Genomic DNA, 22,987 nt, shown 5'->3' with positions numbered 1-22,987 from the left:
ATTTGTAATATACGTGATATCACATTTTATAAACAATTGGGAAACTTTTTCATAAAAAATACCCTTAGGACATACCGACGGGAGAGATATGTGCATACCAGAAGTTTGGTACGATTTCACAAAAGTTTGAGAAAGTAGTTCAGTGACAAGACAACACAACACAGGACAACACAACACAACAGACACTGTATATGTATGTATGTATATATATATATATATATATATATATATATATATATATATATATATATATATATATATATATATATATATACTGTATATATATATATACATATATATATATACTGTATATATATATATATACATATATATATATATACACACACACACACCGACAAGTATATATATATATGTGTGTGTGTGTGTGTCGGTGTGTGTGTGTGTGTGTGTGTGTGTGTGTGTGTGTGTGTGTGTGTGTGTGTGTGTGTGTGTGTGTGTGTGTGTGTGTGTGTGTGTGTGTACAGTGACGAAACAAATGTGACGAAACAAAATGTTTCGTGTGAACGCGAGCGTCTTAATCCGCAATCCTCTTCACAAATATACTGCACTCGCCTCGAACTGACGCAGGCAATCGTGACCAACACGGGCCCAAAATGCTGTTTATCAACAGAATAGTAACGTATTTTAAAACCCAGCACTGTATCACGACACCAGTGCGGTCATTACCGCCTCTTACTCGCTCATGTCACGCTCTCTCACAGCATCATCACCTCCCCGAACAAACACTCCCTCTGCGCTGCTGTGGTTGTTCCTTATTACGACTCGTGTCTCTCAATGTCCGACTCTCTTATCGAGTTATTTTATCCATTCCTTTTATGCACCCACCTCTCAAGCCTTAGGCCTCAGCACGCCACGGTATAACCCAAAAGCATTCATGGATATCCTTCCGCTGATTCGCCACCACCTCGCTATCATCATCCATTTAAAGTGTCCTTGCTTTCTCTAGTGCTGATTCGCCACCACCTTGGTGTCATCATCCATTTAAAGCGTCCTTGGTTTCTCTCGTGCTGATTCACCACCACCTTGGTATCATAATCAATTTAAAGTGTCCTTGCTTTCTTTAGCACTGATTCGCCACCACCTCGCTATCATCATCCATTTAAAGTGTCCTTGGTTTCTCTAGTGCTGATTCGCCACCACCTTGGTATCGTCTTACATTTAAAGTGTCCTTGGTTTCTCTAGTGCTGATTCACCACCACCTCGGTATCATCATCCATTTAAAGTGTCCTTGGTTTCTCTAGTGCTGATTCACCACCACCTCGGTATCATCATCCATTTAAAGTGACCTTGCTTTCTCTAGTGCTGATTCGCACCACCTCGGTATCGGCATTCATAGCATCCTTTGCTTCTCCACCACCTCGATAAAGCACCCAAACATTCCGATTCTCTTTTTACCTTTCGCCACCGAAGGTGGATGAGGTTATGTTTTCACCCCTGTCTGTTTGTCTGTGAACAAGATATCTCAAAAAGTTATGGACGGATTTGGATGAATCTTGGTGGACAGGTTGTGTGTGTGACGAGGACGAATCGGTTCGATTTTGGTGAAGATCTGAATATTGATTCGGATAGGAGAATTATTTAATATTGAAGTGAATCTTCACCATTAAGAGATCAGATGAAAACCGATATGTAACATTGTGGTGCTATGCACACACAACTCGTTTGCCAAGAAGGTAGGCCACCACGCGTTGAACAAAACCAAACACTTTATTCTATGCTCGCACGTAAGCACTGGGCGGGCTCGACTTTCGAGCCCGCGTATATATCCCGAGGCCACGCCTTGTCCTCGGGCCTTGGCCGGTCGGCCGAAAGGCAGGGCATGTATTCCAGTTCAACCCTGAGCCTCATGACTCCTTTGCTCCGGGCATGGCCCGAGCCTTGCTTCCACGCCCGGTCGCTTCTGTCACCCACTGGTGCGCGGAATTATGACCCGCTGGCATTGTGTCCGCCACAACATGATATTTTTTTAAAGTTATGGACGAGTTATGACTAAACTTAGTGGACGAGTTGGTTAGGTGACAAGAACAAGCCGATTCGATTTTGGTTCAGGTGAGATCTTCTGCCCATACAGGTGCAGCAATCCTGCATCCGGCTGCCTCCCTCTATCCTTGATCTTCTCTATCTTCTTCCAAACCTCCTTCGCTGCTGCCTCAGTCCACCATATCTGATTTATATCCTTCGATGATGCATCCCTTCCTGATGTCCTTACACACAACTCCTCTGGAATTCCCCTAAATTCCTCTCCATACTTCTTCCACTCCTCCTCCAAACCTTCCACTTCTTCACTAAGTTGCTCATACCTGGTCCTCATCCTCCCCTTATAGTCTCCGGCGACGTTTCCACTGCACTTCCCCCACCTAATGACCTTCCAACTCCTGCTCTTAACCTCTCTCTCCTTTTCTTCATCCTCACCGCAAATACCACATACAGGTGCAGCATCCCTGCATCCTCTTATCGAGTAGCCTGTGCAGCATCCCATAGCCTGTGCTTGGTGGTAACATGCTCTCCCACCACTGTCTTGCAACCCTTAACCCTTCACACCTGTTGCTTCCTTACCAGCACCAAATCCAGTTCTGTACTGTGCTGCCCTCTCCTATAGGTAGTCTTGTAGTTTTTCCCTCTTTTGGAAGAATGAACCATCCCAATGCTTTCACCACATATATTCCTTGTTCCCCAACCAAATTTACCAACACATTCATCTTCACCTGGCTCCACTACTTGAACATTCACGTTAAAGTCCCCACAATGCACAGCATCACCTCCATCTCAACCATTCCCATCATCCTCTCCAGCGAGTCACTGAATTCCTTCTTTTTGGCCCCACCCCAGTCCTTCCCGTTTGTGGCCCATATTCCCACATAACACACATCATTCGTCTCTGTATCACCACCCATGCCATAACTATCCGTCCTTCCCGTCTTTCCACTTTGACCACCTGCTTGCTGATCTCTTCTGATACGAGTATTCCCAGCTTGTACCAGGTGTACTTGATTGAAGATGGCGCTAATGGAATCTGGTAAAAGGCGTTGGTCAGGTCTGTTGCAATGATGTGTTTCCACTGGGCAATCTTGCGTAAGGTTGAGCACCAAACATGGGCGAATGCTGTGACAAGTCGGAATCCTCCATTTGGCTTCTTTACCAGAAATGATGGGTTAAGGTACTCCACGGTGGCTCCCACATCTTCAGGTCGAACGAAGACCCCTAGGCCTTCAAGGTCATCAATATTTTGCTGCAATTGCAACTGAACAAGTTTATCTCTGGCGTACTGGATAAGGTGACCTTTGTGTTGTGGAGGTAGTACAGGTCTCATGTTGACATTGGCCTTGAAGGGTCCAGCTTTGCCATTGTATCCTGGGAATGGCGGATCAAAAACGTCATCATACTCTTTAAGGAGTGTCTGGAACTGAGTAGGTGTTTGAAGAGGCAAAGTGTGATCTGGGTTCACAAGAACAGACTCTGAAAACAGCTGATCGTGCTTCCGCTTGGATTGCTTCAGAAGTGGTTGTGTCATGTCATCCTGGGGAGGTTGTGAATCTTGGTTGTTGGGGTGAAGACTGGTCATAAACGAACAAAATGCACATTGTGAAACAAGACTTGAGGTTCATTGGAGAGGTTTGCGATGCCAATTTTGTCAGCAACACAATTGAAAATATGTGGTGGAGGCTCAAATAGTTCGGCACACCCTGGTCCTGACAGAAGAGAGAATGGCTCAACTGCAAATGTCGTGAGGTCTGCACGATCATCAGGTAGGGTCATCTCAATAAACTCCCCTGGCCAGATTGTTGTTGATCTTGGTGGTGTGGGAAGGACATGGGCTCCTGTAACTCTGCATGGGTTAGAGAAAGCATGGAGTCAGGATCCGTAGACATAGGCAGAGGAGTCTCCAACTAGTACTTGGTGTTTGGCTGGTCGAATTGACACGTCGTTGGTTTCCATGAAAGGGATGCCTACAAGTAAGTCGACGTCAAGGTTCTCCACGATCAGGCCCTCAAATGCAAGATTGTGATGGTCTCTGGACACAAAGAACTGCGTTTCACCAACAACATGCAAAGGAGATGAACTATCGGCCTGGTGAGCAGATTGGGATGAGTTCTTGACAGAGACACCGAGTCTCTTAGCTGGGTAAGCACGGACCATGTTACCTGTGGCTCCACTGCCAATGGTTACACGAATAGCATGATGCTCGAAGAATGTGTCGAAGTAGGGTGACTGACAAATCTGTACACGGAGTGTAGGTAAGTTCAGCACATCATCACTGGGCTCATCATCCCCTTCGTGTAAACATGCATCTGAGATTGCCTCATCTTACGAGCCTTAGCCATATATTGGCGGTTTTGATCTAGTAGAAAATTACATTTTCTGAGAAAATGTCTATCTGGTCGTCGTCTGGCTTGCTTGCATAATGGACACGATACTTGCCGTGAGGGGAGGGAGTCATGATGTCTGGTCTTCTTCGGTAAGGGTGAAACTGCCTGTTGCTTCTGGAAGGAGGAGGTGGAAGCATGGATAGCCTCGGCATCAGCAGACTTGTGAATCTTATCTAGCAGCGCATCCAAGGCTTGAGAGACCTCAGGCTTGATGGGCGCCAGGGTGCGTGACCTGAGCTCGGTGCCGTACCTCTGCTTCACGAGACGCGGTAGGTCAGCATGAACGAGTTGTAGCCAGCGTATGACCATGATGTTCTCCAGTGAAGGTGACGTTTCCTCATCTTCATGAAGACATAGGCCGTGATGGCTGAGCCCATCTTTCAGCATGTGGTCATCGTAAAAGAAAGCCACCAGGTGTTGATACAGGTCTTCATGCCTTTCGTCTGACTACATTCTAAAATCAGCCAAGTTGAAGAGGTGGGCACCGGTGGCTGAGAAACCATAATGCAGGTGGATGGGCTGCCAAATTGAAGCAAGTGACGTTGATGCTTTGACTATAGAGTTTCGTGATATAACGGGGCAGTAATATTTACCTTTTGTTGAGTTATAAGTCCCGGGGAAGTACAAACATGTTCTGTGTCTCTGAATCCACGAAGAGGGTCAGCCTTCATCTCTTCTCCCAAGTGAAACTATCAACAAGGGGTCGAGTGTCAAAGTGTAGGTGAGGTTCTGGCACAAATGATCGAATCACACAGCCGGAACTCTCACAGCCGGAACTCACATATCTGGAACTCTCACAGCCGGAACTCTCACAGCCAGAACTCACACGGCCGGAACTCACACGGCCGGAACTCACACGGCCGGATCTCTCACAGCCGGAACTCACACAGCCGGAACTCACACAGCCGGAACTCTCACAGCCGGAACTCTCACAGCGGGAACTCTCACAGCCGGAACTCTCACAGCCGGAACTCTCACAGCCGGAACTCACACAGCCGGAACTCACACAGCCGGAACTCTCACAGCCGGAACTCACACAGCCGGAACTCTCACAGCCGGATCTCTCACAGCCGGAACTCTCACAGCCGGAACTCTCACAGCCGGAACTCACACAGCCTGAACTCTCACAGCCGGAACTCACACAGCCGGAACTCACACAGCCAGAACTCTCACAGCCGGAACTCTCACAGCCGGAACTCTCACAGCCGGAACTCACACAGCCAGAACTCTCACAGCCGGAACTCACATATCCGGAACTCTCACAGCCAGAACTCACACAGCCGGAACTCACATAGCCGGGACTCTCACAGCCAGAACTCACACAACCGGAACTCACACAGCCGGGACTCACACAGCCGGAACTCACATATCTGGAACTCTCACAGCCGGAACTCACACAGCCGGAACTTACACAGCTGGAACTCACACAGCCGGATCTCACACAGCCGGATCTCTCACAGCCAGAACTCACACAGCCGGAACTCACATAGCCGGGACTCTCACAGCCGGAACTCACCCAGCCGGAACTCACACAACTGGAATTCACACAGCCGGGACTCACACAGCCGGAACTCTCACAGCCGGAACTCTCACAGCCGGAACTCACACAGCCGGAACTCACACAGCCGGGACTCTCACAGCCGGACCTCACACAGCCGGAACTCACACAACTGGAACTCACACAGCCGGGACTCACACAGCCGGAACTCTCACAGCCGGAACTCATATATCCAGAACTCACACAGCCAGAACTCACATATCCGGGACTCACATATCAGGGACTCACACAGTCAGAACTCACATATCAGGGACTCACACAGCCAGAATTCTCACAGCCGGAACTCACACAGCCAGAACTCACACAGTCAGAACTCACACAGTCAGAACTCACACAGCCGGAACTGTCACAGATGGAACTCTCACAGATGGAACTCTCACAGATGGAACTCCACCCACGAAGGGTCATGAATCCTTACTTTAATTCATGGACTCGTGCTCGTGTGTTTGTTTGTTTGTCACGTTACTCCTCCTACAGATCTGATCCAATTACATGCAGACGTGCTGCATAGTATCAGCACGACCCAATGAATGTTTCAGTGTGTTTTTATCTTTGCTGGTGGTTTTCTTGAGGGCCAAGGGGGAAGCCAATTCTCTATGTAAATGTGTTGTGTATAGCGCCGCATCGAGGTGGGAGGGGTATTACAAGTACCCACCTTTACAGTCCAGTATAGTGTATACCTGTCCTCCCGTTTTCCAGTACAGGGAAAAGTGTTTTGGATTGTAAGCAGTAGCCATGTTTTTGCTTCATGCAGGTAACCCGGGTTATTAAAAAAATCATTTCGGGATTGAGGGAGCTGTCAGTTGCCTATACACTGCCCAAATAAAGGTTTGTGTCAGAAGAACATGTGGCACGCTTCGAACAAGGTCGCCCGTAGTCTAACAACTCTGCTAGTGAATAGAGGCCTTGTATCACGTGAGCGTCGTCCATGGCAAGGTTCCGGCCGCCATCTTGGGTGGCATAAACAACATGGCGGGAAAGCTGTCGTTTGATCAGACGGACCTGTCAGTTTACACCCGTAGCTTGCCCGTTGAGGCGTTTTCGCGGTATTGCGAGAAACTGAGGCTGTGTCATCTGCCTGTGGACCCGTACGCGACAGCAGTTACACAATGGTCCAAGGATCACGATGTTTTTCCTAACCTTTCCTACCCGGACATATACAACTTTTTCATTGACAGCACTTAGTCCTTACACCCGCGAGACGCTTCGGGCATACAAGAGCCTGGAGGCTTATAAATATTTTGTAGCTGGTTTCGTGTCAGATGTGCTTTGCGTTAGGACTGATAACAGCATCCGAGTGCTGACAGCAAAGGTGAGTCAAAGGTAGAGATATCTTGTTGAGAATTGAGTGCTTTAGATAGACTACTTGCTGTTGTAACTTTTGTTTTTATTTTTCAAATGATATGAAAATATATTCAGAGACTAAAAATCAGTAAACAATGGCTCAGTTTTATTTTATCATTATGCATCATATGCATCTTGTTTTAATTTTCCAGGTTAAATAGTCTATAAATTTCATTTTCTTTCCATAACTCTTCAACATTTATTCTTTAATAACAGGAGATTTTATACCCTGAACATAAGCATGTGATTCAGGCTTTCAAGCGGCTCTAAAATTCCTAATAGATCCTATTTATGGTGGCGGTGCATATATGATAGTTCTTATGATGCAAAAATAGCTCTTAAAATGTTTGGCATGGTTGTCTTATCATTATCAAGTACGTCGTTCATAATTAAGTTTGTAATTATGCCAGAAATGTATTAAAATACCAATTAACTTTCCTAAACTTAGCCCTCAAATGAAAAAATAACAGCCCGAAATTTAGCCCTATTTTCTCGCTGAACGCCTGGTGATTTCATTTTGGCATGATATACAGTTTTAGTGCAATACTAGCCGAAACCCGTGGAACATCCACGGAAGGGAGGATGTGGTGTATGGATAGAGTGTACCATTATGGATGGCATCGGGGAGCGCTGATGGGATCTTCTTCTTCCATTAAGCTCCAATTTTTTCTCTTTAAGTTAAGTCCAATCAGTCCTCTCTGCTCGAAGTGCTCAGGCCATGCCTTCCCGCTCTCATACTTTTATTGCCGTTCGGTGTAGAAAGGGATTGACATATCGTTCGTCTGTTTCAGCTCGTTATCTTTAAGCTTCCTTACGTCTCGCCACCTGCTACACCTCTCTGAGTTAGAGAGGATTTATGCAACGCACCCCGAGTATCGCAACGTCACTCCATTTAACTTTATTAAAATGACGATAAAGACGTTTCCTTATATATCCTAATTTAAAATGTTCAAGGGAATAAAAATACCATTTGGTTCACACCACCCATGTTCACACCACTCGACTGTCCAATCAGCGGACAGCTCGCTTCGCCTTCGCCCAGCAGACGCCAATACGATGGCGTCGTAAGATGGCGTCGTATCGGCAGTTAATCGGATGCTTTTGGGCCCCAACGTCGGCTAATTCAGATTTTTCGAGTATGGCTGTACGTGATAAACAAAGAGTGCGGTTCGTAGATCGTAAATCCATTAGTGCCGTGGGCATCGGGTCACTGGGTGCGGCGTAAAAGGGATAACAAAGTCGAGTCCTTACGGTATTATTATATAGATTTAATCAATAATGTTTGTCAGTGTACATTTAATGTTGAAGTAATTTCTATTACAGGTGAAGTCAGAGAATGAACGAGCCACCTTTAAAGCCATGGGTTGCTGCCAAACAGAGCGGGGAGGTCCTTTGCGCGCATTGCACCTGCATGGCTGGCCTTGGGGAGAGCTGTTCTCATGTAGGTGCTCTTCTGTTCTTTGTAATGACAGCAACGCAGATGAAGGAGGAGACTGCTTGCACTTCCAAGAGGAACTCATGGGCGGAGCCATGTTTAAGCAAGAAGGTACACTGTAACTTGTTAACAGTAATTTATTTTGTTTTAAAGGAATGTGATTTTAAAGTTGGAATGATTAAGTCTTTAATAATGTCTTAAATTGTCTATTGTCTAAATCTATTCTCTTAAATTGTCTAAATATCTAATGTCACCCTGAAGGAGCTGTGCTCCTACGCGAGTTAAAAGGATTGACGCGACAAAAGACGGGAATTCATCCGAGTTTCTTTATTCCACAAAACCAAACTCGGGTACTCTGAAAAGCCCGTTTATCGGGCAGCAATATATATACAATCAAACGCGGCGAGAGTGGGCGTGCCCGGGCGAGCCCGGGAAAGGCAAGTCTGGACATGCCCGGGAAAGGCGAGACTGAGCGTCTCCGGGCTGCCCGGGCGAGCCCGGGAAAGGCAAGTCTGGACATGCCCAGGAAAGGCGAGACTGAGTGTCTCCGGGCGGTCTGGGCGAGCCCGGCACAGCGATCGCTCCCCGGTTGCGTCCCGGGCAGGTGCAAGGCGATTGTGTATGTTCAGCGGCAACCGCTACACGCGCCCCCCCCAGAATCGACTTGCAGGGTCAATTTAAGGGGGGTCCTGATGACCCGGCCGAAGCGACCCCTGGAGGGTCGTGTGAGGGGGTCCGGTGTGGTGGTGGGCGGTCGAGTGGGGGGAACCGTGGACGGGGGGCGGCCTCGCCATGGAGGAAGGGCCAACCGTGGTGGTTGGTCGACGTCTACGTGCGCCGGCTTGAGGCGGTCCACCGAAATCCGGTCTGACCTGCCGCCGACGTCGATGACGAAAGACTTGTCGTCCCGTCGCAGGACCCGGAAGGGTCCGTTGTACGGCGACCGGAGTGGCCCCCGGTGTGCGTCATGACGCACAAAAACGTACTCCGCTGTGCGAAGCGCTGGGGGGACGTAGGACTGGGGGCCACCGTGGCGGGACGTTGGCACGGGGGCAAACCGTCGGGCGGCCTCCTGGAGGTCCGGGCACTGGCGAGCCGCGGACCAGGGACTGGTAGCGTCGGGCACGAACTCGCCCAGGACGCGTAGCGGCTGGCCGTAGACGAGCTTGGCGGTGGACGCCTGGAGGTCCTCCTTGGGGGCCGTGCGGAGGCCCAAAAGGACCCACGGCAGCCGTTCGGCCCAACTGCCGTCCTGAAGGCCGGCCATGAGCACGGCCTTCAAAGAGCGGTGAAAACGCTTGCACAACCCATTGGCTTGGGGGTGGGAGGCCGTGGTACGGTGGAGCTTGACCCCCAGGTTGCGGGCGACTGCGCTCCACAGAGCTCGGAGGTGAACTGCGGACCGCGGTCCGAAGAGATGTCTGCCGGTGCGCCGAAGCGGGCGACCCAGGTGGCGATGAAAGCCTGCGCCACGTCGGCGGTGGTGGTGGAAATGAGGGGAACGGCCTCCGGCCACCTGGTGGTCCTGTCCACCATGGTGAGCAGGTGTGTGAAACCTCGTGATGGGGGAAGGGGGCCCACCAGGTCCACGTTGACGTAGTCGAAACGCCGTTCGGGCACGGCGAAAGGCGCCAGCGGGGCCTGGGTGTGGTGGTGGACCTTGGCCCGCAGGCAGGCCGTGCAGGCATTGGCCCAATCGCGGACGTCCCGTCGAAGTCCGTGCTAGACGAAACGCGCCGACACCAGCTTCTGGGAAGCTTTCCGGCCCGGGTGAGAAAGGCCGTGGAGGGAGGCGAAAACGCGGTGCTGCCAGGTAACGGGCACGATGGGGCGAGGCTGGCCTTGGGAGACGTCGCAGAGCAGGACAGTGTCCGCGAAGGGGACGTCGGCCAGGCGGAGGCCCGTGTCCGCCACCCGGAGGGCTTGCACCGTGGTGTCGGTGGTCTGGTCCGCCGCCATAAGCGGGAAGTCCACGCCGAGGTGGACCGCGTTCGCGCTGGCCCGAGAAAGACAGTCGGCCACGGCGTTGTCTTTTCCGGCGACGTGCCGGATGTCCGTGGTAAATTCCGACACGGCGGAGAGGTGGCGCTGCTGGCGGGCCGACCACGGCTCCGTGACTTTGGCCATCGCGTAAACCAACGGCTTGTGGTCGACGAAAGCCGTGAACGGGCGGCCCTCCAGGAGGTGGCGGAAATGGCGAACGGCCAGGTATAGACCGAGGAGCTTGCGGTCAAATGTGCTGTATTTTAGCTTGTTCGGCCGGAGTTGCCGGCTAAAAAAAGCGAGTGGCTGCCAAACCCCGTTCACCCATTGTTCGTGTCCGGCGCCCACCGCGTAGTCGGAGGCGTCCGTAGTGAGGGCGATTGGAGTGTCGAGCACCGGGTGAGCCAGCAGCGTTGCGTCGGCGAGGGCCAGCTTTGCACCTGTGAATGCCGCGTCCATTGCTGCGGACCAGACGACGTCATGCTTGGCCGGCTTGCCCCAGAGGGCTTTGTAAAGGGGCCGCATGAGCTGAGCAGCGCGGGGCACGAAACGGTGGTAGAAATTCACCATGCCGAGGAACTCCTGCAGGGCCTTGATGGGGCGGGGACGCGGGAACTCGGTGATGGCCTCGACCTTGGTTGGCAGCGGCATTGCCCCGTTTCTGGTGATGTGGTGGCCCAAAAAGTCAACGGCCGTCGTGCCGAAGTGGCATTTGGCTGGGTTGACGATTAAGCCGTGCTCGCTGAGGCGCTCGAACAGTGTTCGGAGGTGGAGGAGGTGCTCGGCCCAGGACGTGCTGGCAACGAGGATGTCATCCAGATAGATGAAGAGGAACGGCAGGTCGCGCAGCACGCCGTCCATCAAGCGTTGGAACGCCTGGGCTGCGTTTTTGAGGCAAAACGGCATTCTCAAGAATTCGAACAGGCCGAACGGCGTGATGACGGCCATTTTGGGGACGTCGGCCGGCCTGACAGGTACCTGGTGGTATCCCCGTATTAGGTCAACTTTTGAGAAAATGACCCGCCCCACCAAACGGGTGGAAAAGTCCTGGATGTGCGGGACCGGAAACCTGTCGGGGGTGGTAACGTCGTTGAGGCGGCGGTAGTCGCTACATGGGCGCCAACCGCCCCCCGGCTTCGGCACGATGTGCAGTGGCGAGGCCCACGCGCTATCGGAGCGCCGCACGATGCCGAGGTGCTCCAACGCGTCGAACTCGGCTTTTGCCACGGCGAGCTTGGCCGGGTCGAGGCGGCGGGCTCTGGCGTAGACCGGCGGGCCCGTAGTTGGTATGTGGTGCTCGATACCATGTCTCACTGCGACGGCCGAAAAATGTCGGCCGCGTGAGGGCCGGGAACTCCGCGAGCAGGCGAGCGATCTCGTTGGCCGCCGGGAGGGCGCATGCTAGTTCGGTCGGCGCGGAGCTGCTCATCATGCATGCCAGGGAGCTGAAAGTCTCGGCGTTGACAAGGCGACGCCGTTTGACGTCGACCAGCAGCCCATGTGCGCAGAGGAAGTCGGCGCCCAGCAAAGCCATGGGCACGCTCGCCGTCACAAAGGTCCAGTTAAAGCACTGGTTTGCTGAAGCAGAGGGTGACGTTGCGTGGGCCGAAGGTGCGGATGGCCGATCCGTTGGCAGCGACCAAGGAGGGGCCGCAAAAGGCGGTCTGCCTGTCCTGCTCGGAGGCGGGTATGACGCTCAGTTGGGCGCCGGTGTCACAAAGGAAGCGCCGCCCGGATGCTTTGTCCTTGATAAAAAGCAAGTTGCCCGAGTGGCCGGCGCTCATGGCTGGTAATGAACGGCGGCCCGGTCGTTTCCCGACTTGCCGAAAGTGCACGGGGGTCGGCATGTCCGAGCCTTGTGTCCGAACCTGGCGTGGTAATAACACCACGTCTGGTCAGGTGGAGGCCCCGGCCGTCGTGTTGGAAGCGGTCGGCGCGGCGTGGCGGCCGCCAGTTGCACCGGCAGTTCGGCCTCCAACCGCACCGGGCGCTCAGGCGCCATGGGCGTTGCCTCGGACGGCGGCGGGCTCCAGGTAGCCGCCCCGATGTGCTGGCCTGCCGAGGAGATCTTGTCGGCTTCCCTGGCGAGGGCGCGGGGATCCGTGATCTGCGTGCCTGCCAGGGCGAGGCGTACCTGGCTAGGCAGCTGGCGGAGGAACAGCTCTCGGAAAAGAAAATGCGGGGAGTGCTCACCAAGCAGCGAGAGCATGTAGTCCATTCGCTCGGACGGGCGCGTGTCGCCGAGCTCGGGCAGGTCGAGCAGGCGTTGTGCGCGTTCTGCCGGTGAGAGGGCGAATGCGTCGAGGAGGAGCGTCTTTATCGCGCCATACTTGTCAGCAGCTGGCGGGTGCTGGAGGAGGCCCAGGGCGCGGGCCGTGGTGGCGGAGCCGAGTGCCGCTACCACATGGTGGAAGCGGGTGTCGTCGGCGGTAATGCCTCGCAGGGCAAACTGGGAGTCCGCCTGTGCGAACCAAACCGCCGCGTGAGCCTCCTAGAAGGTAGGCAGTTTAAGGGCAACTGCCGTGTCCATGTCGGGGGTCACCAATGAAGGAGCTCTGCTCCTAAGCGAGTTAAAAGGATTGACGCGACAAAAGACGGGAATTCATCCGAGTTTCTTTTTTCCACAAAACCAAACTCGGGTACTCTGAAAAGCCCGTTTATCGGGCAGCAATATATATACAATCAAACGCGGCGAGAGTGGGCGTGCCCGGGCGGCCCGCGCGAGCCCGGGAAAGGCAAGTCTGGACATGCCCGGGAAAGGCGAGACTGAGCGTCTCCGGGCGGCCCGGGTGAGCCCGGGAAAGGCAAGTCTGGACATGCCCGGGAAAGGCGAGACTAAGCGTCTCCGGGTGGTCTGGGTGAGCCCGGCACAGCGATCGCTCCCCGGTTGCGTCCCCGGCAGGTGCAAGGCGATTGTGTATGTTCAGCGGCAACCGCTACAACCCTTTAAATTCAGTCGCAGTCTCATGAATACAATCATCAGCTTCTGGAAATTTGTCAAAATCCGAGATTGAAAATCTTTCACACATGGATACAGTATCTGCAAGAGGCACATTAAAGTCGCAAAATTAGGCAAACCGGTGCAGAACAAAACCTTCTTCTCATCAACCTGAAAGCTTTTCTCACTCACAGACAATTTGTTTATGCTTTTCACATCCTCTTCATTTTCCTTTCTCAATGAATTGAAGTCAAAGGGAGATCTTGTTTCCAACTCGCTGATGTCCTTCATGGTCAATTCTGTTTGGCATGCCACAGGTGTGCAAGTTTCATCATAAACATCTTCGACATCATCCTCTAGGTGAGTGAGTACCATGAGGGCACTGGCTGCTACTCGCCTGTTCATGGACTCCTCTCGCTTCCCACGTCGCTCTTGCACGTTATTGTATCTATAATAATTAATATAAGATGAAATTCATGTACTATAGATGCTATATAGTGTGGTTAAGAAATTAATCTATGAAATTAAAATAAAGGCTCCACCTAAAAACTACTGAGGAAAAGTAGGCATTTGCGATTTGATATAATAAATTCATTAATAAGTGTATTTCAAAGGTCTATTTGTTTGGCATCCAAATTAGTCACCTTGTATAAATCTGAACAATTTTAAACTCAATACTAAATTTCTACAAAGTTGCTTCCAGGAATATTTAAACAGACTATGCAGGTACAGAATAATCTCTTGTATATTCCATTATTGCAAATTTAAACAGACTATGCAGACTCTTCAAATATTATTAGATTCTAATGTATTTTAGGTTTAGAGGCAAAACAATTTCATTTCGGTCTAGATATACAAAATTACACAATATTTACAAAAGTCAAGGCTACTTCTCACCTGTCCAGGCTTTTGGCTATTTTCTCCTGTGCGAATGGAGTAGAATTGCTGAATATAGTTGCAACATAATCTGGGTGAGTTGGATCAAAACTTCTTGTGCCTGCAAAGAAATCAAAATGCGAGTGTAGTTACCTCCCTTTACCTTTGTTTACGTTGACATCGCCGAAATCCCAGCGTGGGTTTGGCACCTTTGTGGGTCGGATGTGTTTTAAATTGGTGCAATTTTCTGTCGGAATATGTGCATGTTAATTACAAAATACCTCATCATACTGAAGATATCACATACGTGTGAAATTAAAGCAGAATAAACGCAACACGGGTGTATTACCGGTGACGAAGTGATGGCTGCAGACGGAGCTGTGGGGGTCGGCTCCCAGTCTTTCCTACTCAGCGCCGCTTTCCAGTCGTTTTAGCGTGTTGTGTCGTCCGAAAAACGGTACAATGACGAGCCCGATCCCTTATGAAATCGGGCTGTACATCCGACAGCACAACAACTTTTTGCCATCGTGTAGGGGGCAATTTATATGTGAGACGAGTTTCAAATTGCCGCCATTACGTATGGTGGCAGAAGCAATGTTTTGCCAGCCAAGCGGTCACGTGACTAAGACGATGACGTCACATGCAACTTCCCCATACATAATGGCGCAGGAAAAGAGCCGCCTTCTTCAGACAACGGCCGGTCAATGTTTGGAATGGACTTTCTGAAGACATTGTCCAAGCATCAAGGACTGATGGCTTTAAGAGGAGTCTCGATGGGATGCTGGTACACCGAACATAGGAAGGTCTACATGGGGCCCAAACCCTTCTGTCCGACAAAGACTTGACTTCACCTCACTTATACAGTTTATAGAAGCCATGGTGGGGTATGTAGTGGCAGTGTGCTCTTACTTTGTTGTTATTCATCATTTTTGGAACTATTTGTTGTTATTCATCAATTTTGGAACTCTCAGTGTATTGTTATTGAACATTTTTGATTAGAAAACGCTTTTCCAGTCTGAAGTTGAGAAAGAATCGTTTGCCGTTGTATGTGGGGCTGGTGATAAGGTTGACATCGTCGTGCCGTATCCGGGTCGGGACATGAACAGCGTCGGTGAAGAATGTACGGAGCTCAAACGACAGTACGACGTTTGCTTCAACCGATGGTTCTCGCAGGTCTTCTTGAAAGGCCGCGGTCAGAGTTCCGAACCGTGTCCTGAGATCTACCGGAAATACCGGGATTGTGTACAGGTGAGCGGGTTATACTTATAGGCTCAGGGGTGGGTTACACATTTTACCTTGTAATGTAAAGTGGCTCATGCACAGCACGGTTGAAGGTGTGGGTCGGAGAGCAACAGCCTACGAATGGGGGAAGGAGTGGGTCGGAGCAAGAGCCGACGAATGGAGGGAGGGAGGGAGGAGGTGTGGGTCGGAGCAAGAGCCTACGAATGGGGGGGGGGGGGGGGAGAGGAGGTGTGGGTCGGAGCAAGAGCCTGCGAATGGGGGGAGGGGGAGGTGTAGGTCGGAGCAAGAGCCGACGAATGGGGGGGGGGGGGGGGAGGTGTAGGTCGGAACAAGAGCCTACGAATGGGGGGGGCGGAGGTGTAGGTCGGAGCAAGAGCCTGCGAATGGGGGGGGGGGCGGAGGTGTAGGTCGGAGCAAGAGCCGACGAATGGGGGGGGGAGGTGTGGGTCGGAGCAAGAGCCTACGAATGGGGGGGGGGCGGAGGTGTAGGTCGGAGCAAGAGCCTGCGAATGGGGGGGGGGGGCGGAGGTGTAGGTCGGAGCAAGAGCCGACGAATGGGGGGGGGGGGGAGGTGTGGGTCGGAGAAAGAGCCTGTGAGTAGGGGGGGAGGGGAGGATGATCGTGAGGCTAACAACTCATTTTGATTTTTTTACATTTTATTTCCTCTGGATTGGGGTTATATTTTGGGGTTATATTTTCACCTCCCCCCACCCCCCACACCCCACGAATAAGATATCTCAATATTTGGAATTGTGGACGGATTCAGACAAAATTTGGTGGAGAGGTTGGGTATGTGAAGGACGAAATGATTCGATTTTGGTGAAGATCCAGAACTGGATCCGATAATTTTTTTCGTGATTCTTCAGCATTGAGTTATCGGGCTAAAACCGATATGTAGCACGATATCTAAAAAAAGTTGTGGGCGGATTCGCACGGAATTTGGTGAACAAGGGTGTGTGTGTGACAAAGACGAACTGATTTGATTTTGTTGAAGATTCCAATGCGAATCCGGATCAGCAAATTATTAAATTTTTTCTTTATTCTTCACCATTGAGATACGGGGCCAAAACCGATTATATAGCATGATATTTCAACAAGTTGTGGACGGATTATGACGAGACTTGGTGGACGAGTTGGGTAAGTGACAAAAACAAGCAATTCGATTTTGGTTCTGGTCCGGATCCAAATCTGTTCAGCCTGGCAGATACTATCAATGGGATACAAAACAGTGTTATGCTCGGTATGCTCTCTACCTAGTGCTGTTCCAGTTACATCCGCCACCTAAGGTGGATGGAGGTTATGTTTTCACCCCTGTTTGTCAGTCTGTGTGTGAACAAGTTATCTCCAAAAGTTGTGGACGGATTCGGACGAAATTTGGTGGAGAGGTTGGGTATGTGGAGGACGAAATGATTAGATTTTGGTGAATATCCGGATACTAGAATTTTTTTAGTGATTTTTCATCATTGGGAGATAGGGCCAAAAACTATACATAGCAGGATATATCAAAAAGTTATGGATGACATGACTAAACTAGGTGGACGACTTTGCTAGGTGACGAGAACAAGCCGATTAGATTTTGGTTCAGGTGCGAATCCAGATCCGGCCAATCAGTGGGATACAAAACGTGAAGTGTTCAGCCTGGTGGAGGTGTGCGCTCTACCGAGTGTTGTAACATGAAGTGTTCAGCCTGGCGGAGGTGTGCGCTCTACCGAGTGTCGTAACATGGTGTTCAGCCTGGCGGAGGTGTGCGCTCTACCGAGTGTCGTTCTTGTTGTGCTTGTGATATTGTATATCGAGTGATTGTTTTATTGTTGCTATAGCTTTGAGTTTACTTTCAGTTCAGTTTTATTATCTGATTCTTTATTTGTTAACTTTGCTGAGGTGCATGATTTATTGTGATTGTATGTGTAACCAAGACATATTCCTTCTGTTTTTTTTACTTGGTGAAATGAAGTTCCGATCTTATAAAGTTATTTTGTAATTTTTCCGAAATAACCTGAGTGGATCCAGGTGTACTGCCATTTACATTCGACTACAACATTTTCTCCACAACTACCTGAGCGATACGGACTAAATTTGGTACAATGCATCAGGACAGAAATGTCTTGAGATTGTGCTCCCAGTCCGAATCCACACACATATACGTGGAAAAGGAGGGTTTATCCCCAAACATATGGATGTGATGTTGGGGTGCGGGCCTATTGGGGATAGATAGCAGTACTCTGTTGAACTATGATGGAAAAAGGCCGTGTATACTGAGCAGTTCTGATTTTTGCATGAAAGACTGGGAATGCCGGATGGTGCCTTTGGAATGTTCGACTTTTAAAATGAACTATTTTCCGACCCATCACCATATGTCAATGATTATGTCTATATTTACTTTCTGTGTCCATTTGTTTGAGTATAAACTAAATAAAAACTTATTTAATTGTGTGTCCAAAAGTGTTTGTTTTTCTTTCCCCTATGTCTGTGCAGAAAGCCATCAAAAGAAAGGAAATCCCTTTGGAAGGTTTTGATCTCCTGGCCAATGAGAAAAGCCAGAGTGAAACAAGCAGTTGAATAAACCTTGGTGTGGATTATGAAGAATCATTGGAAAAGGAAATGACACTTAAAGATGGATGGATTGAGAACAAGGCCGCAACCGCACTGGAAGACTCAAATAGAATTCGGATCCTCCGACCACAGATGGTTTGTGGAGAAATAATGCGTGAAACTCAATGAAATTTGCTTTTGCAGTAGAAAGTGTCGGTGTGCAAGAGACAATAAAAAAAATGATTAATCATGGATAAGGTGACGGGTGGAAAGCTAAGGAAGAGGTGCTGAAGGTGATTCATGTGGAGTGTGGAGTGAAAGGCCTGCACATCCTTGGCCTTGCCCTTTGTCGAGGAAATATAAACGTTTTGCCTTCTTTTTGATTCGGATGTTTATTTGGTGCTTTGATTCCTGACATGACAATAAACCGTCGACTTGGTCCTTCACAGGAGGGGTGCTGCATCAGTGAGTACGCTGCCCATCCGATGTGACACGAAGCTATCCAACAGATGTTAGGAGATATGAATGAGACCAATAACCTTCTACCTTGGAGTGAACCTGACATGATGTGTACATACCACATGTACTCAAAGCATCCAAAATGTTCAAATATCAGGGAAAAAGCTTTAATCTCAGCTGCTCATTTACACTGATGAATATTGGGAAATGTTTCCAGAATATTATTTAGCAACCAGAAGAAGCATATTTGATAAAATATGGCAAAAAGCTAGTCCTGGGTAATTATCAAATCTCTTATCACCACTCTGTGTGTATCCTTGTCCAAATGTCATTCCATTAAACCCATCCGTACTTTCCAAACCAACAAACCGCTGTGACATTCATCACCCCCTCCCCCAGCACCCTCTCCATGCCCCACCCCACAATCTCACAGCCCCCACCCCCACCCCCTCACGAGACGTTCTCATAGACTTCATCGTCCACATTCCCACCCTGATCACCATTCCCTTCGTTTGCCGTTTCCCTGTTCTCTTCTACATCAACTTCTTTTCCATTTGGAACCCACAACCCGGAATCCACGCATCTCTGCATGTGGTGTCTTGCATCCTGTTGATGAAAAAGAAAAGTCAAAAATAAGGAAGTAGTACAAATATTAAAGTAATCTGACAGATTAAAACTGCTTTTGGTCCAAACTAAAGTTTCCATCTTCATTGACCATATTTTGGGTCGTAACATACCACCACCAAACCCCATGTGATGGATGTCACAAGAACATGACACCTTGTGTTCTCCATGATGAGGAAAACTAGATGACCGATTGGTATGTCAATGGACAATCCCCATCGACGATAACCAGTCGGTTACCCATAACCATTTCTGCTGCTCCTGTCCCACATGGACAACTTAAAATTCCTGCATATACGGAGTGGACAGATTTGTAAATATATTGAACGCTCACAAGCTCTTCAAGCACGAAAGATATCTCAAACCCTCCATTTACTGAAATGTGGTAAAATGGAGCAAAAACAAATCAAAAGCAAGAAATAGCAATCAGCGATTGCAGATCCTCGCCAGGACGTTTTTTTTGTGTTTTTAAGGCTTTTGTGTTAAAACAAATATGGCGGCCGAATCACGTGACCAATGACGTCACCTTTTTTTTCTCCACCAACTTATCCCAAGATGACAACAAATTTCATCTTGATCGATGAAGTTTTGTACTTGTCAGATTATGACGTCATAATGGAGGCACCTATGACATCATCATTAACATATATTATTCCCCATGGAGAGTTCTTTACAATGAGCCATGTCTCAATTTTTTCCATTCAGCACTTTCGGAGATATGGAGGTGCAAAGTTTTTCGGTTTTTCCAAGATGGCGGCCGAACCACGTTCTCCATGTCATAATTATCATTAAAAAAAAATTCGACAGGTAGAGTTGCCCAACCGGCACTAGGCCCAGGCTTCAGAGTTTGGCACGCTCACGCAGCTGCACCGTCAAATAAACCGTTCCAAGCCGTCATTTTTAATGGCCTATATACTAGTTATATACTGTGGCGGACACAAAAGCCCACTGGCGTGGTGACATCATTCCGCGCACCAAGTGGGCGGTGGCCACGCCCTAGGGGTAGGCGTGGCCTCATGATATACACCGGGCGCGCAGCCCGGAGCGCGCCAGTGTTACAGTGAGCTCCTGAAATAAAGACGCTTATAAGTTACCGCTTGTCCGCTTCCTCCTTGCTCGCAAGCAGCGCGCGTAACGCCGCGCTTTACTGGTGACCCCCTCGACGTTGGATCTGCCGGAGCGATCCTTCCAGACGCGACGCCATTGCCATGGCCAACTTCATCAAACTTCCCGAATTTTGGGAGGCTCAGGCCGAAGTCTGGTTCGTCCAGGCCGAAGCCCAATTTCAGCTTCAGCGCCTCACCGGCGATGACACGCGCTATTGCCACGTTGTCGCCTCCCTCGGGCCCGGCACGGCCGCTCGAGTTGTGTCCGTCCTTCGCCACCCACCGGACGGCCACAAGTACGAGGCACTCAAGCGGCTACTCCTAGCCACGTTCGGCCTCACGGACGACGCACGGGCCGACCGCCTCCTGGATCTCCCCGAGCTCGGTGACACGCGCCCGTCGGTCCGAATGGACCATATGCTGTCACTGTTGGGCGACGAAGCCCCCGGTTCTCTATTCCGGGCGCTTTTCCGTCGCCAACTTCCAGCGCAGGTTCGCCTCGCGTTGGCCGGGACCGGGCTAACGGAACCCCGAGCATTGGCAGCCGAGGCGGACAAGTACTTCACCGCTTCGGACACGCGGGCGAGAGTCGGCGTGGCCGTCACGGCCCTCGTGGCTGATGCTGCTGATGCTGCTGCTGATGCTGCTGATCCACAGCATCAGCTTATACAGCATACGCAGCATGCTGATACGCACCTCGTGACCGCCGCCACGCCCCGCCCACCGCCGCGGCGAAAACCGCCACCGCGGGGAAACCCGCCAACTCCACCGGCCTGGCGGAGCCAGCCGCGCTCCTCCAGCTCCACCACCTGGTGCTGGTTCCACGCCAAGTTCGGCCACGAAGCTCGGCAGTGTCATCCGCCATGCTCCTTCAACAGGTCGGGAAACGCCCGGGCCGGCGCTCAATAGTGGCGATGAGCGCCGGCCGTTCGAGCAGCCTGCTGTTCATAACGGACACCTTCTCCGGGCGCCGTTACCTGTGCGACACGGGAGCGCAAGTGAGTGTCGTTCCCGCCGGCACGTCAGACAAGCACGCCGCGGGTGGGGGCCCCACGCTGCTTGCCGCGAACGGGACGCCCATCCGTATGTACGGAAAACGCTGCCTCTCTCTGCGGTTCGGAGGGCAGGTTTTCCGATGGACGTTCGTCACCGCCGACGTGCCCATGGCACTGCTTGGCGCGGACTTCCTGTGCGCTAATGGGCTCCTGGTCGATGTCAAGCGCAGACGTCTTGTCCAGGCCGAGACCTTCAGCTCGCTCGCTTGTGCGTTGCCCAGCTCAACGAGCGGCTAGCCGAACGGTTCGGTTCCGGCCACGTTGGTCTGTACGCTTCCGGCAGCGGACGCATTCACCCGCCTCCTCGCCGGCTTCCCGGCCCTCACGCGGCCCACCTTCTCGGCGGGGGCCGTCAAGCACGGGGTGGCCCATCACATCCCCACCGTCGGGCCACCGGTCTACGCCCGGGCACGCCGCCTCGAGCCGACGAAGCTGGCGGTGGCAAAAGCGGAGTTCGCTACCCTGGAGCGACTCGGCATCGTTCGGCGCTCAGAGCGCTTGGGCGTCGCCGCTGCACATCGTGCCGAAGCCCGGCGGGGGATGGCGACCGTGCGGGGACTATCGCCGTCTCAATGACGCCACGACTCCCGACCGCTACCCCGTCCCCCACATTCAGGACTTTTCCGCCCGTTTGGCGGGCATGTCCTTCTTCTCGAAGGTGGACCTCATACGCAGCTACCATCAGGTCCCCGTCAGGCCGGAGGACGTCCCGAAGACGGCGGTCATCACGCCATTCGGACTCTTCGAGTTCCTGCGCATGCCCTTCGGTCTGAAGAATGCGGCTCAGGCGTTCCAGCGACTGATGGACAGCGTCCTGTGTGACTTGGATTTTGTCTACGTCTACCTGGACGATATCCTCGTCGCCAGCGCGTCCCGCGAAGAGCACCTACGCCACCTCCGCACGCTCTTCGAACGCCTGGGGCAGCATGGCCTGATTGTGAACCCCGCAAAGTGCCGGTTCGGCGCCACCATAATCGATTTTCTGGGGCACCGTGTCACCAGGCACGGAGCCGTCCCCCTGCCGGCCAAGGTGGAGGCGGTGAAGGGGTTTCCGCGCCCCCGCACGATCAGAGGGCTGCAGGAGTTCCTGGGCATGGTGAAGTTTTACCATCGGTTCCTGCCCCGTATCGCCCAGCTCCTGCGCCCCCTGCACGAAGCTCTCCGAGGTAAGCCGGGCAAAGGCGACGTTACCTGGACCGAGCAGATGGACACGGCGTTCACGGGCGCGAAGCTCGCCTTGGCGAACGCCACCATGCTCGCGCACCCGGCGCCCGATGCACCGATCGCCCTCACCACCGATGCCTCGGACTACGCGGTGGGCGCGGTGCACGAGCAATGGGTGCGTGGAGCTTGGCAACCGCTGGCGTTCTTTAGCCGGCAGCTTCGCCCGCCCGAACGCCGTTACAGTACCTTCGACCGCGAGTTGCTCGGGCTTCACTTGGCGGTC

At 51.5% G+C, this 22,987-nt stretch overlaps 3 protein-coding genes across 11 annotated transcripts in view; 1 reads left to right on the top strand and 2 right to left on the bottom strand.

Moving 5' to 3' along the window:
• Positions 1–15,372, bottom strand: part of LOC137414258 (uncharacterized) — a 201,566-nt gene extending 186,194 nt beyond the window's left edge. The window contains exons 1-2 of one of the 3 annotated variants that reach the window (XM_078771595.1): positions 14,872–15,372; positions 14,544–14,643 (exon numbers count right to left, since the gene is read on the bottom strand). The gene's annotated coding sequence lies outside the window, so the exon portion shown is untranslated. Of the gene's footprint in view, positions 1–846; positions 956–14,543; positions 14,644–14,871 lie in introns of those variants that run through there. The other 2 variants (XM_078771594.1, XM_078771596.1) reach the window with 2 other exon arrangements.
• Positions 15,373–15,532: 160 nt separating this feature from the next.
• TRIAP1 (TP53 regulated inhibitor of apoptosis 1) lies at positions 15,533–18,742 on the top strand. The gene is made up of 2 exons (XM_068099757.2): positions 15,533–15,770; positions 18,240–18,742. Exons 1-2 carry the CDS (start codon positions 15,621–15,623, stop codon positions 18,321–18,323), a joined length of 234 nt encoding a protein of 77 aa, XP_067955858.1. The 5' UTR covers positions 15,533–15,620; the 3' UTR covers positions 18,324–18,742.
• Positions 18,743–18,900: 158 nt separating this feature from the next.
• The window catches only part of CDC37 (cell division cycle 37, HSP90 cochaperone), a 74,804-nt gene continuing 70,717 nt past the window's right edge, over positions 18,901–22,987 (bottom strand). For all 7 annotated transcript variants that reach the window (XM_078771606.1, XM_068099754.2, XM_068099755.2 and 4 more), the window contains one exon: positions 18,901–19,361. In XM_078771606.1, coding sequence (XP_078627732.1) covers positions 19,206–19,361 — 156 coding nt within the window. In that variant the 3' untranslated portion in view covers positions 18,901–19,205. The remainder of the gene's footprint in view (positions 19,362–22,987) is intronic.

The sequence above is a fragment of the Myxine glutinosa genome, chromosome 2 (genome assembly GCF_964187855.1).
Source record: "Myxine glutinosa chromosome 2, kmMyxGlut1.1, whole genome shotgun sequence".
Classification (NCBI taxonomy): Eukaryota; Metazoa; Chordata; class Myxini; order Myxiniformes; family Myxinidae; genus Myxine; species Myxine glutinosa.
Note: the sequence above shows the minus strand (reverse complement) of the source record. Positions and strands in the feature narration are given on the sequence as shown.

What these genes read in the sequence shown, in the direction of transcription:
- TRIAP1 (XM_068099757.2), top strand. Translation starts at nt 15,621, where the DNA reads ATGAACAGCGTCGGTGAAGAATGTACGGAGCTCAAACGACAGTACGAC. An exon ending in AATACCGGGATTGTGTACAG is followed by an intron (nt 15,771 to 18,239) that starts GTGAGCGGGTTA and finishes ATGTCTGTGCAG; the next exon opens with AAAGCCATCAAAAGAAAGGA.